The 15,199-nt window shown below is 47.2% G+C and overlaps 1 protein-coding gene across 5 annotated transcripts in view; it reads right to left on the bottom strand.

Moving 5' to 3' along the window:
* Positions 1 to 2,816: 2,816 nt before the first annotated feature.
* EXOC7 (exocyst complex component 7) overlaps positions 2,817 to 15,199 on the bottom strand; it is a 69,517-nt gene continuing 57,134 nt past the window's right edge. For all 5 annotated transcript variants that reach the window (XM_030208216.1, XM_030208219.1, XM_030208217.1 and 2 more), the window contains 5 exons: positions 9,909 to 10,004; positions 7,630 to 7,690; positions 5,995 to 6,036; positions 5,083 to 5,216; positions 2,817 to 4,530 (listed from right to left, as the gene is read on the bottom strand). In XM_030208216.1, the coding sequence (XP_030064076.1) occupies positions 4,428 to 4,530; positions 5,083 to 5,216; positions 5,995 to 6,036; positions 7,630 to 7,690; positions 9,909 to 10,004 (436 nt within the window). In that variant the 3' untranslated portion in view covers positions 2,817 to 4,427. The remainder of the gene's footprint in view (positions 4,531 to 5,082; positions 5,217 to 5,994; positions 6,037 to 7,629; positions 7,691 to 9,908; positions 10,005 to 15,199) is intronic.

Raw genomic sequence — 15,199 nt, 5'->3', positions numbered from 1 at the left:
TGTGTTCTGGGCAAGTCACTTAACCCTGCATTGCTCTAGGTACAAAATAAGTAACTATATAATATGTAAACCATTTTGCTTGTAAGCAGAGACAGGTTGTATATTCAAATCCCATCCCCTTCCCCAGAGTAGGTAGGTTGAGGGGGGGGGGGGGTGAGTAGAAGACAGATTAGTGTAGAGCAGGGGTTCTCAACAGTGGCATTCCTAGGGGGGCGGTGGGTGTGGTCCGCCCCGGGTGCACGCCGCTGGGGGGGGGTGCCGCGCGCGCCTGTCCTCCATTGTTCCATGCTTCTTCTCTGCCCCGGAACAGGTTACTTCCTATTCCGGGGCAGAGAAAAAGCATGGAACGGAGGACAGGCACACGCAGCACCCCCCCCCCCCCCCAGCAGCGTGCACCCGGCGGGGGGGGGGGGGGGCATTCATTCACGGGGGTGTCCTTTCACCGGGGGGGGGGGGTCCACACTGCATCAGGGGGGGCAGGGCGCATCGGCGATCTGCCCCGGGTGCCAGCCCCCCCCAAAGAACGCCACTGGTTCTCAATCCAGTCTGGGTTTTAAGATAGTTCATGCATATTCATTATGGCTAAACTTATATGCAGATCTATGTCATGCTTATTCATTGTGGATATCCTGAAAACCTGCCAACTGGGTGTGTCCCAACTACTGGGCTGAGAATCCCTGGTGTAGAGGAAAGATAATCAGGTAGTTGTGAACAAAGGCTCATCCCAGCCCAATTCTGCTCAAGCTGAAAAAATAAAAAAAGTTAAAAAAAAAAACTAGGGATGTAGAGGCAGGACTTGTTCATTCTGCTTCATCTTTCATTTGTGCTGCTTTGTGATGTTTGTAATAGTGCAAGCTATTTAGTCCCGCTAAATGAAATAGCACATGCTTTTATGAAATGACACATAAGTGCACATCCTTAGAGAAAACTGTCGGGTCACCAAACATCCACTAGTCAGAGCTGAAATCCAGTAAGTTCCAAAAGTTAATTCTGTATCTATAGCTCTGCTTAGACAGTGTTTAATGTTTTTAAGAAATGAAAGGCTTTTATACCACAGCAGTTAGAGAAAGCTTCAAAATTCCTGAGACAAAAGCCATCTCAGAACTGTAACAAACCAGCCTCCCGGTGCATACTGAACTGCTTGTTTCTATGTGAAAATTATTTTTTACTGAATCCTCTTTATTAGCAAACACTTACTTAAATAACAAAATTAGTTTTAAGCAGAGCTGAGCACGGACTATACAGAGAGAGGAAATCCTTGAGCACAGCATTAGTATACAAGGACAAATTAACTTTCTGCCCCCCCCCCCCCCTCCCACTATGGCCACTAAATATTCTCTGTTCCCATGAGAGCTACTCAGGTCCTGCAATCCTTAAAAGGCACAGGGGTGGGACCAGTGGCGATTTTTCAAGGGTGCCTGCAGCTCTGTTGCAGAGGAAATGACACTCAAAGGAAAGTGCTACCTGGGGATAGAGAGGGAGCCCTTTCACCCCAGCACCCCTAGGCTTACGGCCTAATAAGAAATACAGGCCAGCTGCATCTCCTTTCATGACCTTTTTTTTTTTTTTTTTTTTAAGTCCGATAAGTTTTCTCCAGCTCTTTGGGGTTTTCACTCCAACCAGAATTAGTCTCTCCTGTAATGTTTTTTTTTTTTTTTTGGACTGAGCCAGCTCTAAGTGAAAGCTGTGAAGGGTTTTTCAAAGACAGAATAAAAGTACTTCTGGTGCAGGAGGGTATTACTAATGCTATAGGTGTACGCTAGAAACACCACACAAATGGTTGTTGTCTGAGCTAAATACAAGACTAGTCAGCTAAGTTGAGGTTAACTAGCCGTTTTCTAGCCAGTTTGACCACCTGGGTGATTCTTGAGGTTTGGAAAAAAGCACCGATAGGTTTGAGACAAAATCCAAAAAGCATGCTTTCTAGAGGAAAAAGGACTAGACCTGAGGGAAAATGCTGCTTATCTCTAAGGGTAAATAGCAGGGAAACCTCCATATATACTCCAATATAAACCTATTCGAGTATAAACCGAGCTAACAGTTTTCCCCTAAAAAAGGGGAAAAATTAACTCAAATATAAACAAGGGGGTTTACATTCAAGTGTACTGTACCTCCCCACACCCCTCTCTGCACTTACCGGCATTTTTCTTCCTCCACATCCTCTTCCCCCAGTTACTGGCTCTAAATTGCTGGTTGTTAATCCCGGAACAGCTGGGGTGTCCTTCAAGGCCCCAGGTCTATTTGGTCTTGTCTGCTATCAAGCTGCAGGAACATGAGAGCTGCCAGGGAAGACTGGGGCAGCTGGAGGCAGAGCATCAGGTCCTGCCATGAACCCACAAAGGCTCAAGGCAGGAACAGTCTGGGGCAGTGGGAACCCAGGCCGTTAAGAGGCTTCAGGCTGTTCTTGGGCTTGGTGTCAGTGAAAGCCGGTAAGTATGGAGGAGGAGGGGGTGAAAAAATGGCAGTAACAGTAGGAAGACTCAAATATAAACCAAGATCTCCATTTTTGGCCCCAAAATCTAGGTTTATATTAGAGTATATATGGTACTTTTTGTGACAGCACCTGGCTTGGCCACTGTTAGAAACAGGATCCTGGGCTTGACAGACCTTTTTTTCTGACTCAATTTGTTTCTTATGTTCCTATGAGTCTGACCTGGAGCAGTCCTGATAGGAGCACAGATATTAAATCTACAATTGCATTCTGTCTGCACTGAAGACGTGTATGGGGAGGGAGAAGTCTCAATAATAAATGGTTATTTTCTGCTTTTGTTATGCATCTCTGACTGGTCTTTAGAATAAAGGAATAATGACAGGTCTCTGACTGAAATCACACTTTATTTCCAAACCATCATAAAAGCCAACATGTCTCACTCAGTCATCGCAGCAAGGAGCCGTGGAGAGCAGCTCTCTCTGGTACACCCCTTTATGAAGAAATGGATAACAGTTTAGGGCTCATCTGCTTGAAGAAGAGATGAGTAACAGGTGATATGATTGTGGTTTATAAAATCAGGAGTGCTGGGGAAAACGTTGATATACCTTTTCAAACAGTACTAAAAAGAAAGGACACTTTATGGAAGTAGGTTTAACACACATTAAAGACAGCACTTCTTCATCCAATTAAACTTGAAATTTGTTGAAGGATGTGGCCGTAATAAGTAGCCAGTTTTAAAAAAAGATTTGGATAAGCTTCTGAAGTACCTGTCCATTATTAAGTACTAGCTAGGCATGGAGCTTGCCAAGTCTTACTTCTGCAAAGTGGGTTTTAGGGAATTAATCTCCACATTAGGATCGAACAGATACTTGCAAGTGATCCAGATTGGCTACTGTCCGAGACCGGTTGCTGGACTTGATGAAGTGTGACTCAGCATAGCACTTCTTACGTCTGGCCACTAGGTGTCAATGTTGAGGAATAGCTAGGACATCCCTCCTTCACCAACTGAGGGCTGTGAATGGTGTCGTTACAGCAGTGCTAGTCAATCTTTTCATTGCCGTGACCCCATAATAGCAGCCAAATAAAATTTTATAACCCCCTCCCCCCATCTCCACAGGTGCAGAATAATGATGCACCCATAGAGAGTCCTCCCAGGTAGTGAACCCAAATTTGAGTTCTGCAACCTCCTTTGAGGTCCCGACCCAGTTTGGGAAGCTCTACGATACAGGATCCCAAGCTCAAAAATTGACACTAGTCTCTCTCAGGACAGTGCGAAGGCAAAGTACTCCCACCAAGGCACTGGAACACTCGTTACTGTCATGTCATCTTGGTTCTGAGCAAGACTGGTCTGAAATATCTTTGCTATATATCTGTCCAGATGATGGCCTTGTAAAAACCATTAAGGAATACTTCTGGGAAATGAAAACTGGTTTTACAGTTTTCCCCCAAAGTTACTGACAACCTCTGTGCCTTTCTCACAATCACTAATGCACCTTGTGAATCTGCAGATTCCCCTTAGGTTTTCTCACCATTCTGCTCTTCCAACACAAAGAAACCACCCCCTTCCCCAGTTCTATTGTGCGAGATCATTTTTCACGCAAAGCGCACAGAATAGCTTCAAGTGTGGCTAAAGAGTGGATCAAGCAGTCTGTACACTGCTGCACAGATCTAGGGCATGTTACAGACATTATACCAAAAACAAAACAAAGCCGTCCAAGGTGCTGCACAGAAAAGGAAAAGGATCAAAATACTTTTAAAGGTAAGCTCGCACAATTGGTCTGAAATGATAACTGCTTTGTCCAGTTTGGTAAAACTGGTAAGTAACATCTTCCCTCTTGTAATCCACATGAAGGTAAACTAGTTATGTGGCTTCCAATAGCGTGCAAGTCAGCCTTGGATAAGGGATTCCCCCCCTCCCCCCCCCCCCCCCCCGTTCCTCGGCAGGATGGCAGAAGGGTGGTGTCTTGTCCATGTACAGAAACAAGGCAGGGCCACATCAGGCAGACGTATCAAAGAGTTTCTCGATCATCTCCCCCACTTGCTCCACTTGATACTTGATGTATTTCTCAGGGTTCTTGGTGAAAGGAACATTTGCATACCTGCCAGAAAGAAAGGAAAGCATTAAATACATTTGTTTACCCATGGCTAAGCCCAGGATGTCAAATTTTAGGGAAATAAACTACACCATTATCCTATTTAAGACCGATGTTTCGTTTTTGTTCTTTTTTGCCCACTAGTTTACTCCTGTTTTTTTTGAGCTTCCATTTCAGTCAGAGCTAAATCTGGAACCATAAGCTTTCTTACAACTATCCAGGGAAGAAGGGTTCCCCCAATTTTATATCCCTCTCTCAACTCATTCAGTGCTGCAATCGTGGGCCTTAATTCCAGCCACTAGGTGTCACCATTGCACAATGCCTCAAGATTTCTACCCATCGCTGATAGACCCAGGGGACCAGAAGAGGTGACACAGGAATTGAACCCAAGTTCCCTGCACGGCAGTGAGCAATACTGCCACTAAACAACTGGGCTAGACCAATATAGCTAAGTATTTCTGAAGTCTTGCTGCCTAGCCTCAGGCTTACAGAACACACCAGGCATGAAAAGTGCAGGAGAGACATATTTACAGAATTGAGCACCATCCTTTTCCTGACCTTTGTAAAAAAGCTCCATATGCATCCTGAACGATGTTCTTCTGTGCCTGTCGGATGTTGTCCCTCTGCTCCTTGTCAGGGATTGCCCAGGCCTTCTGGATCTTACAGAGCTCCTCCAGTCCTTCGTTAAACCCCTGATGAAACGGAAAAATACGAGCAGGAAGCTTACGCACCTCTCTTGTCATGGAAACTCTGAGACTTAGGACAGACCGTTGTCAGAGTATTACAGTCTATGGTCTCTAGGCCTCTAAAATACTTGACCCTGGTCTTTCTTTCTTTGCCATTTCTGGGACAAAACCCCCAGGAGTCCGTCCGGCACTGTCCTCCAGTAATTGGAATGTAAGGACAGTGCCAGGGGGACTTCTATGGTCTTGTCCCAGAAACGGCAAAAGAAAGACCAGGATTAAATATTTTATACAAGTATTTTACACCACATTCATTGCTGGTTTAATCATGAATCGATAATATGTGTGATTGTTGGCCACACCTGATGGACCGTTCAGATCTTTATCTGCCATCATTTACTATGTTACTAGTTGAAATCCAACTCAGGTCTGTAAGGACTTGAAGAGGTAGCCTACACGAAATAAGCTGCTGGTCTTTGTTTTGTTCTGTGGGCCATAGTAAAAGTGTTTACACAGCAGCCCGTCAGATTCCTATGAAATCTGTGAATTCTGCTGCACACCATTTCCATGATTTGTGACAGACAAGATAAGAGAGAAATCAATACTACGTTTATTGAAAACTACCAAGGATCATACACACTGTTATCCCTGTTGATCAAATGCTTCTCAGAAACAAGAAGATGTGGAGCAATACTATAAGGTAAAAACACACATCATCACTGGAGAGCTCTACAGAACCAGACAGAGTAAGAGAGAATGTAACAAAGACACTTCTCAAATCACTCACCTTGAACCTCTCCTTTATCACCTGCCTTTCTTTATCTTTGAGCTGTGGAGGTTGAGGAACAGTTTTGAGAGTCAGAAATACAAAGAATTTTCTTCTGGCAGTATACAGAATCAACCCCCCCTCTTTGAAATAAGCTACAATTAGTGGAAACACAAAATCGAGATTTTCAAACATAAGTCTTTGTTTCTGGAACGCTTTGCCTGGGATGAGACAGATTATTTGACCTTTCATAAGGTTAAAGCATTATTTTTTACTTCTGCTTTTGACACTACCAGATGAGATACTGTCATCTTATTCTATTCTGTTGATGTCACGTGTTGTTTTGTTCAAGTGATTGTTCTGTATTTTAATTACGTAGGTGTTTTGTGTTTTGCTATCTGCTTTATACAGTGCTTTGGAGCTAGCAGAACAGAAGCAGACAACGCGGGACATGCTAACACTGCCCCTCCTACTCACATCTTTACCTTCTACAATCCTTGAGTTCAGATTAGACAGAAACTCACCCTGGTCTGAGTCTCATCTCAATCATACCCTCCATCAAAACCAGGCAGGTAGCAGTACTTTCCAAATCTGCTGCTCACCCCCAAAAATATATACATAGAAAGAACGCATCACGTTCAAAATATGTTGCCTAGTTCATAAAATCATTCACGGAGACGCCCCAGCCTACGTCAGACCTGATAGACTTGCCACCCAGGAATGCTAAAAAATCATCCCGCACATTCCTTAATCTTCACTACCCCAACTGCAAAGGTCTAAAATATAAACTAACTCAAGCGTCAACCTTTTCCTACCTAAGTACACAATCCTGGAATGAGCTGCCACGCAACTTAAAAACGATCTATGAACGAACTAACTTCCACAAACTACTGAAAACCCATCTCTTTAACAAGGTATAACACAAAGACCAACAAATGTATACTCTTCCACATTTACCCAGAATTGTCTTATAATTTCTGCTTGTTATACTATGTTGTTTTAATATCACCATGTAACCCAAGATCCTTCTGTAATACTACATATCTCTTATACATTTCCACTATTCATGATAGTATTGTAAGCCACATTGAGCCTGCAAAGAGGTGGGAAAATGTGGGATACAAATGCAATAAATAAATAAATAAAATAAAATAAAATAAATAAATAAAAGTCATGAAAAGGTATAAATAAAATAAATAAATAAATAAATAAAAGTCATGAAAAGGTAGTTGTGCCTCAGGGTGGGGTACAGGGACAATTTTGAAAGAGTTTGTGCTTAGTCATGGAATTATATGTCTAGCCTAGATTGCTGGGCACAGCGATTACCTGTACCAGCTTTGAATACTGGCATTCCCATTTGCATCAGGGAGGACTACACATGTGGAATTACGTCTTTAATTCTGACATTTTGCTCCCCTGAATCCTCAGTCGCATAAATTGTAGCTGTAAATGCACAGGAACTTTGTACTCACGTACCACCAGGCAATTTTCAGAGACAAAATATTGGAATACTTTCCTTGGAAAAATGGCCAAAGGTATTCAGATTACAGAAATCTGCAAACCCTCTCTCCAAACCTCAGTATGCCTTTGCTTAGAGCATCCACTCTAAACCCCCCCCCCCCCAAATCATAATCGCCATTTCCTTGACCTCCTCACCTTGACTCCTTGAAACACAGGTAAGTTTTTTTCAGAGATGTAATCTGTGACCTTTAACCAGCTGCAAACAAGATAACAACAGTGTTAAGCACAACATTTAGAAAAAGGAGAATTATTCCACAAAAAAGGAAAGGAATACAAGGAGGGGTCCTCACTGCGGAACAGATCAGGGAGATTGCATGAGAGGGGTTCTTGCCCCATCAAATGGGAAGGAGATCAAAGAGAAAGCGCAGGAAAGTTCACTGGCCCATCAAATAGGAAGAAGAAAGCACGGGACGCACATAAGAGGGCTCCTATCACCAGAGCAGAATTAAGGAAAAGGCAAACTAGGCATAAGCCTAGGGCCAAAAAGTTCAGGAGAGGCCTCAGATCTAAACGTTCGATGGCTCCCAAGATAGATTTTGCCCTAGTAAGTCAGCTGCTGGTAGACAGAAGTGTGAGGGAAGAAACCCAAACCACAGCTGCCCACTGAGGTCTATTCCTCCTCTCCCTGGGCACTGTCCTCTGGTTGGCAAGAGGGAAGACAAGCAGCACTTATCATTTTATCATATTTTGGATTTGCTAAACCTAATCTGAGTGGTGCACAATCTAAAAAACATAAAACAGAAGAGGAAAGGAATGCCATATATCAAATAGGAAAGACAATTTCATTTGCACACAGCAACATGCTGACTGCTCGTCAGACCACCTCCAGGGTATTTATTTATTTATTGCATTTGTATCCCACATTTTCCCACCTCTTTACAGGCTCAATGTGGCTTACAATGTGTCGTTACTGGTAGATAGTAGATTAGGAGATTACAGTTAGTGTTACATAGCAAGTAGTCTCATCGAAAGTTAAACAGTAAATATAGGTAGAAAACATTACTGATAATAGTTGGGTGGAGATGTCATAGGAAATAACGTGATCGAAATTCAGACAAGTAGATATAAGCAAGAATATTGTTGATAATAAGTAAGGTTGCGATGTGTTACATTTCTAGTTACTGCTCTTGTTGGTATGCCTTGTTAAATAAGTGGGTTTTCAGGGATTTGCGAAAGTTAATTAGTTCATAATTAGTTTTTAAGCTGCGCGCCAATGCGTTCCACAACTGTGTACTCAGGTGAGAGAAGTTAGATGTATGCGTTAGTTTGTATTTTAGGCCTTCGCAACTGGGGAAGTGCAGATTGAGGAACGTTCGAGATGACCTTTTAGCGTTCCTGGGCGGCAGGTCTACCAGATCTGACATGTAGGCTGGGGCACCCCACAACACATGTAGGCTGGTACCACCCCCCAACACAAAGTTCCCCAAAAACTTTATTAAATAAGTGACTTTTGGAAAATAGAATTCTATACGAAGAAGGGTCAGAAGACTGTTCCACAGAGCTGGGGCAAGAAAGAAAAAGTGCTGTGTATGATGTGTGAACTCATAGCATGCACTTGCTCATCTGCTAGGTTTTCCTCTGCTGTCAAATTCAAATGGGACCATTTGTGGGAGTTTTAAGCAGGGGCGTATCTGAACTGCGGCGGTAGGGGGGGCCAGGGCCAGAGTGAGGGGGCACATTATAGCCCCCCTCCCCGCCATTGCCGATCCCCCTCCCCCCAGCTGCTGCCATTGCCGATCCCCCCCGCCGTTGCTGTCGCCTACCTTCGCTGGCGGGGGACCCCAACCCCCGCCAGCCGAGGTCCGCGTCCTCCTGCCGCTGCCGGCTGCCTGTAAAGGAATTCCGTCAGCTGGCGGGGGACCCCCAACCCCCGCCAGCCAAGCCGAGGTCCTTTCATTTCTAAAGCTGGCGCCGAAAGTTTCTTCTGAGTCTGACGTCGCTGCACGTTGTACGTGCAGGACGTCAGACTTCTGTTTCTGAGTCTGACGTCCTGCACGTACAACGTGCAGCGAGATCAGACTCAGAAGAAACTTTCGGCGCCAGCTTTAGAAATGAAAGGACCTCGGCTTGGCTGGCAGGGGTTGGGGGTCCCCCGCCAGCTGACGGAATTCCTTTACAGGCAGCCGGCAGCGGCAGGAGGACGCGGACCTCGGCTGGCGGGGGTTGGGGTCCCCCGCCAGCGAAGGTAGGCGACAGCAACGGAGGGGGAGGGTTGGCAGCGGTAGGGGGGTCCAGGGCGAAATCTGTGGGGGCCCAGGCCCCTGAGGCCCCACGCAGATACGCCCCTGGTTTTAAGATGTATTTACATTACCGATGGAAGGTCCATCATGATTGGTTGTCTAGAGCCCACCAAAGGGTTAATCACACCATCAGAGAATAAAGTGAGGGATTAGAGGTACAGGCAGCTTTCTTACCTGCGTTGATACGCCTGTATCTGCTGCTCTATGAGTTCTCTGTATGATCTCTCTGCTGTTTTCTGAGTGACACCAACTAGCTGAATCAACTCTGACCTAAGGGGAGAGAATCCACAGAGACCAAATCAGAAGCTGCCAAGGTCTTCCGAGAGACACAGCTGGACCTGGGGAGAGACCACCCCCCCCCCCACCCACCTGGGCCACAACCGTGCTGCCCCCCCCCAAACTCCCCCCCCCCCCCCCACACACATACACATTCGTGTCTCCCCCCACATTCAGGCCACCGCCATGGCCGCCGAGAGACTAGGCCGGGCCCAGGGCAAGGCCGTCCCGCCTCCGCCCCCCGTCGCTCCCCCCACCGCTGCAGTCCGCGGTCTCACCTGCCTGCCTCCACGGCTCTGGGCCCCCTTCATTCAAAGCGGCAGTCGCAGATCGCGTCCCTTCTGGCCTTCCCTCCCTGTGTCCCGCCCTCGTCTGATGTAACTTCCGATTTCTGTGAGGGCAGGACACAGGGAGGGAAGGCCAGAAGGGACGCGATCTGCAACTGCCACTTTGAATAAAGGGGGCCCGGAGCCGTGGAGGCCGGCAGGTGAGACCACGGACTGCAGCGCCGGCGGCCTGACCCCGGTGCCAGGCCCCCCTTAGAGGCCCGGGCCCGGGGAATTTTGCACCCCCCCCCCCTCCCCTTCTCGGCGGCCCTGGCCACCGTCCCCCACCCTCTTACCTTATTTGGTCTTTCTTCTCCTGTGTGCCAGGACCCGGATGATTGTAATAACGCGATAACCCGGGTTATCGCGTTAATGCGATCATCTGGGTCCCAGCACGCAGGAGCAGCAGGAGAGAGACAGACTTGGAAGCTTGTCAGCGCTGGGGAATTTTCCCCCTCCCCCATCTCGGTGGCCCTGCAGCCAGTCATAAACCACAGGGCCTCTACCCTTTGAAGGTGGCATCTACAGGATTGTAGAGGTTCCACAGGTTCTACTTGCCTGGCTTCCAAGAGCTATATAGATCCTCCTCTGATATTCGTAAAGCATCAGTGGGTAGTGAGAAATGTCACCACCCACTGTTAAAGGAGAAATTAGGTCTTACTTCTTTCTGGAACAGTGGGAAGCTATGTAACGAAAAGGATTCTTATGGGTTCATCTGCTCATTCGCCACTTGCACCATACCAGATACCATCTCTCCTCTCTCACATTAATCCTCTCTCACATCTCTATGCTGATGACTCTCAAATCTACCTTTCTACCCCTGATATCTCACCTTGCATCCAAACCAAAGTTTCAGCGTGCTTGTCTGACATTGCTGCCTGGATGTCTCAACGCCACCTGAAATTAAATATGACCAAAACCGAGCTTCTCATTTTCCCCCCCAAACCCACCTCCCCGCTCCCCCCGTTTTCTATTTCTGTTGATGGCTCTCTCATTCTCCCTGTCTCCTCAGCTCGAAACCTTGGGGTCATCTTTGACTCTTCTTTCTCCTTCTCTGCTCATATCCAGCAGACTGCCAAGACCTGTCGTTTCTTTCTTTACAACATCCGTAAAATCCGCCCCTTTCTTTCCGAGCACTCTACCAAAACCCTCATCCACACCCTTGTCACCTCTCGTTTAGACTACTGCAATCTGCTTCTTGCTGGCCTCTCCAGTCGGTTCAAAACTCTGCTGCCCGTCTCATCTTCCGCCAGGGTCGCTTTACTCATACTACCCCTCTCCTCAAGACCCTTCACTGGCTCCCTATCCGTTTTCGCATCCTGTTCAAACTTCTTCTACTAACCTATAAATGTATTCACTCTGCTGCTCCCCAGTATCTCTCCACACTCGTCCTTCCCTACACCCCTTCCCGTGCACTCCGCTCCATGGATAAATCCTTCTTATCTGTTCCCTTCTCCACCACTGCCAACTCCAGACTTCGCGCCTTCTGTCTCACTGCACCCTACGCCTGGAATAAACTTCCTGAGCCCCTACGTCTTGCCCCATCCTTGGCCACCTTTAAATCTAGACTGAAAGCCCACCTCTTTAACATTGCTTTTGACTCGTAACCACTTGTAACCACTCGCCTCCATCTACCCTCCTCTCTTCCTTCCCGTTCACATTAATTGATTTGATTACTTTATTTATTTTTTGTCTATTAGATTGTAAGCTCTTTGAGCAGGGACTGTCTTTCTTCTATGTTTGTGCAGCGCTATAGAAATGCTAAATAGTAGTAGTAGTAGTAGTAGTAATGATTGATTCCATTACCAAACTTCCAGCAACAGGAAATCATGTGGATAGGAAGTTTCAGAAAGATGGGGGTTTTTTTTTGCCAGTCCAGCATCTAATGCCAACCTTAAAGTCCAGTCAGTTTTCATAAAAAATTAGGTATCTGGGGACAAGTGTCATGTAGTTTATGTGGTTGCAAAGTACACAGGAACTTTAACTACACGCATTTTCAGGGCAATTCTATCAAGTGAGCACCAATACTTAGGCATGAAGTTCACACACGTAAATGAGGGCAGCTCTGGCATGTTCATGTACATGCCAAAATTATGCCTATATGTTCTTCTCCTAAACCAGGGGTAGGCAACTCCGGTCCTCGAGAGCCGCAGGCAGGTCAGGTTTTCAGGATATCCACAATGAATATGCAGGAGATAGATTTGCAAGCTCTGCCTCCATGGTATGCAAATCTATCTCCTGCATATTCATTGTGGATATCCTGAAAACCTGACCTGCCTGCGGCTCTCGAGGACCGGAGTTGCCTACCCCTGTACTAAACGATTCGAAAAAGAGATGGCGCTGGGTTTGAAGGTGGGCATACATATGGGCAAAGTCTGGTTGAGTGTGATAGGGGTACAAGGTTACACATGGCATAAGTGCTCATACCAAGATTACAGGCACATAGTTGGCCTTCTACCTTAGTATTTTATGAAGGAAAGCAGGCACCTGCATACGGGTAATACTGTCACAGAACTGTCCTCTTTGCGGGTAATTTTCAAACTACCTATTTTCATTTTGAAAATCAGTATAACGTACATATGCTGCAAAAAAGCCTACTTACTCTGAACAAGTTATTTGTGCAAGGAGGGGCAGGGGGCCTCTGAAAATGCCATGTACATGCACCGTTTTACTCCTGCAGCCTGAAGACGGCCACAGGAATGTCTCCTTTTGTGTGCTGGGAAAATCTGCATGTACCTCAGGCTCTCATGATCAAAAGCAAACTCCGGCGCTAGAGGCTGTTAACGCCATACTAGCGCCGGCGTTTGCTGCCGACCCATGATCAGAGCCCTCGAGCGCCTGAAACAACGCACGAGGGCTCTTAGCACAAGTAGCATGCAAATGCATGCTAAATAGGGCTTCTAGCACAATTAGCTTGCAAATGCATGCTAATCAGTGCTTAACGCATTCATCCCCAATGATCAGCGGCCAGCGCGCCAAAGATTGGGTTGCTGGCCGCGGCAAAATCAACGCCAGCTCTGAGCTGGCGTTAGACTTTGCGGATCATTGGGGAGGAATGGTGAGCCCTGGCCAGCCCCCCCCCCCCCCCCCCCCCCCCCCCCCCCGCAAACACAAACAGGAGACCTCCGGTCCCCCCGACAATCCGACCCCCTCCATGTCCAGGGAGGGCTGGAGATCCGGTGGGTCTCCAGCCCCCCCCCCCGAACCCCCAGAAATCATAGTGGCCGCCTCCGACCAAACGCTGTCCCACTCTCCCACCCAGCGACGGGGGGGGGGGGGGGGGGGGGGGGGCTGGAGGTTTGGTGGGTCTCCAGCCCCCCAAACCTCCATAAATCGTTGTGGCCGCCTCCGGCCAAAGGCTATCACACACTGTTATCCATTGACCGCGGGGGGGGGGGGGGGGGGGGGGGGGGGGCTGGAGGTCCGGTGGACCTCCAGCCCACCCCAACTCCTCCCCCCCCAGCGTTCTCCATTGAATCCCTGGTGGTCCGTGGTGACCCTCCCTCCCTCCCGGCAGGCCCCCCTACCTTTCTTTGGAAGAGGGACCCAAGCCTGCCTGCCTGCCTCCCTCTTCCTGTCGACGCTGCTGCAAAATGGCGGTGCCAAGCCCCGCCCATTGCAGCCTGGAATGCGCTGGGCGGGGCTACAGACCATGTAAGGGCTCCCGCACTAAAACATGATAATCAAAGATAATAGCGCTGCTTAGATTTGCATGCATTATCTTTGATCATCGATGCAGAAAAGCCCTGCGCTGTCCCGGCGCTATTTTTAGGGCGCTGTTTGGAACAGCGCGGGGCTTTTGTTCATGAGGGCCTCAGAGAGGCCAGTTCCCAGGCCATTTACTCAGGGTTATTGCTACCTACCCAGATAACTGGGACATTGTCTTCCATGAAAACACAGTTTAGATATGTCTAACTCCCTGTTTAAATGATCAGCCTGCTTGGCACCACCTACCGTAGCAGCATTAAGACATAGAGAAGTCTCAGGTTCATATGCTGCGCTCTCTCAGAGCAGCACAGAGGCAAAGGGAAAGTCTCGGATGCATAGGGTGCACTGTCTCAAAGCAGCAAAGGGAAGTCTCAGATACACAGGCTGTGCTCTCTCAGAGCAGCGAAGATAAGTCTCGGGTATATATGCTGCACTCCCTCAGAGTAGCAATGAAGCACAGGGAAGTCTCTCAGGTACTCACTTGCCCTGTATCCTTTATCCCCACCTCTTTAATTCCCTCACCTCTTAGTTGTTCTGTCTGTCTGTCCTATTTAGATTGTGAGCTCTTTGAGCAGGGACTGTCTTTTCATGTATGGTGTACAGCGCTGAGTATGCCTTGTAGCGCTATAGAAGTGATAAGTAGTAGTAGTAGTAGTAATGTAGAAGCCTGCCCTTGCAGATCAGCAACGCAGCTGCGCAGGCTTCTGTTTCTGTGAGTCTGACGTCCTGCACTTAAACAGAAGCCTGCGCGGCTGCGTTGCTGATCTGCAAGGGCAGGCTTCTAGATGGAATGTTGCTAGTGGAGGAGTAGCCTAGTGGTTAGTGCAGTGGAACATGGAATGTTGCTACTATCTGAGATTCTGGAATGTTGCTATTACTTGAGATTCTACATGGACTGTTACTACTATTGGAGATTCTGTTGCTACTATTTGAGATTCTACATGGAATGTTGCTACTATTGGAGATTCTGTTGCTACTATTTGAGATTCTACATGGAATGTTGCTATTCCACTAGCAACATTCCATTTTTAGATTGTGAGCTCTTTGAGCAGGGACTGTCTTTTCATGTATGGTGTACAGCGCTGCGTATGCCTTGTAGCACTATAGAAGTGATAAGTAGTAGTAGTAGTAATGGAGAAGCCTGCCCTTGCAGAT

Source organism: Microcaecilia unicolor, chromosome 6 (genome assembly GCF_901765095.1).
Source record: "Microcaecilia unicolor chromosome 6, aMicUni1.1, whole genome shotgun sequence".
Lineage (NCBI taxonomy): Eukaryota > Metazoa > Chordata > Amphibia > Gymnophiona > Siphonopidae > Microcaecilia > Microcaecilia unicolor.
This window is presented reverse-complemented; position numbering and strand designations above follow the sequence as displayed.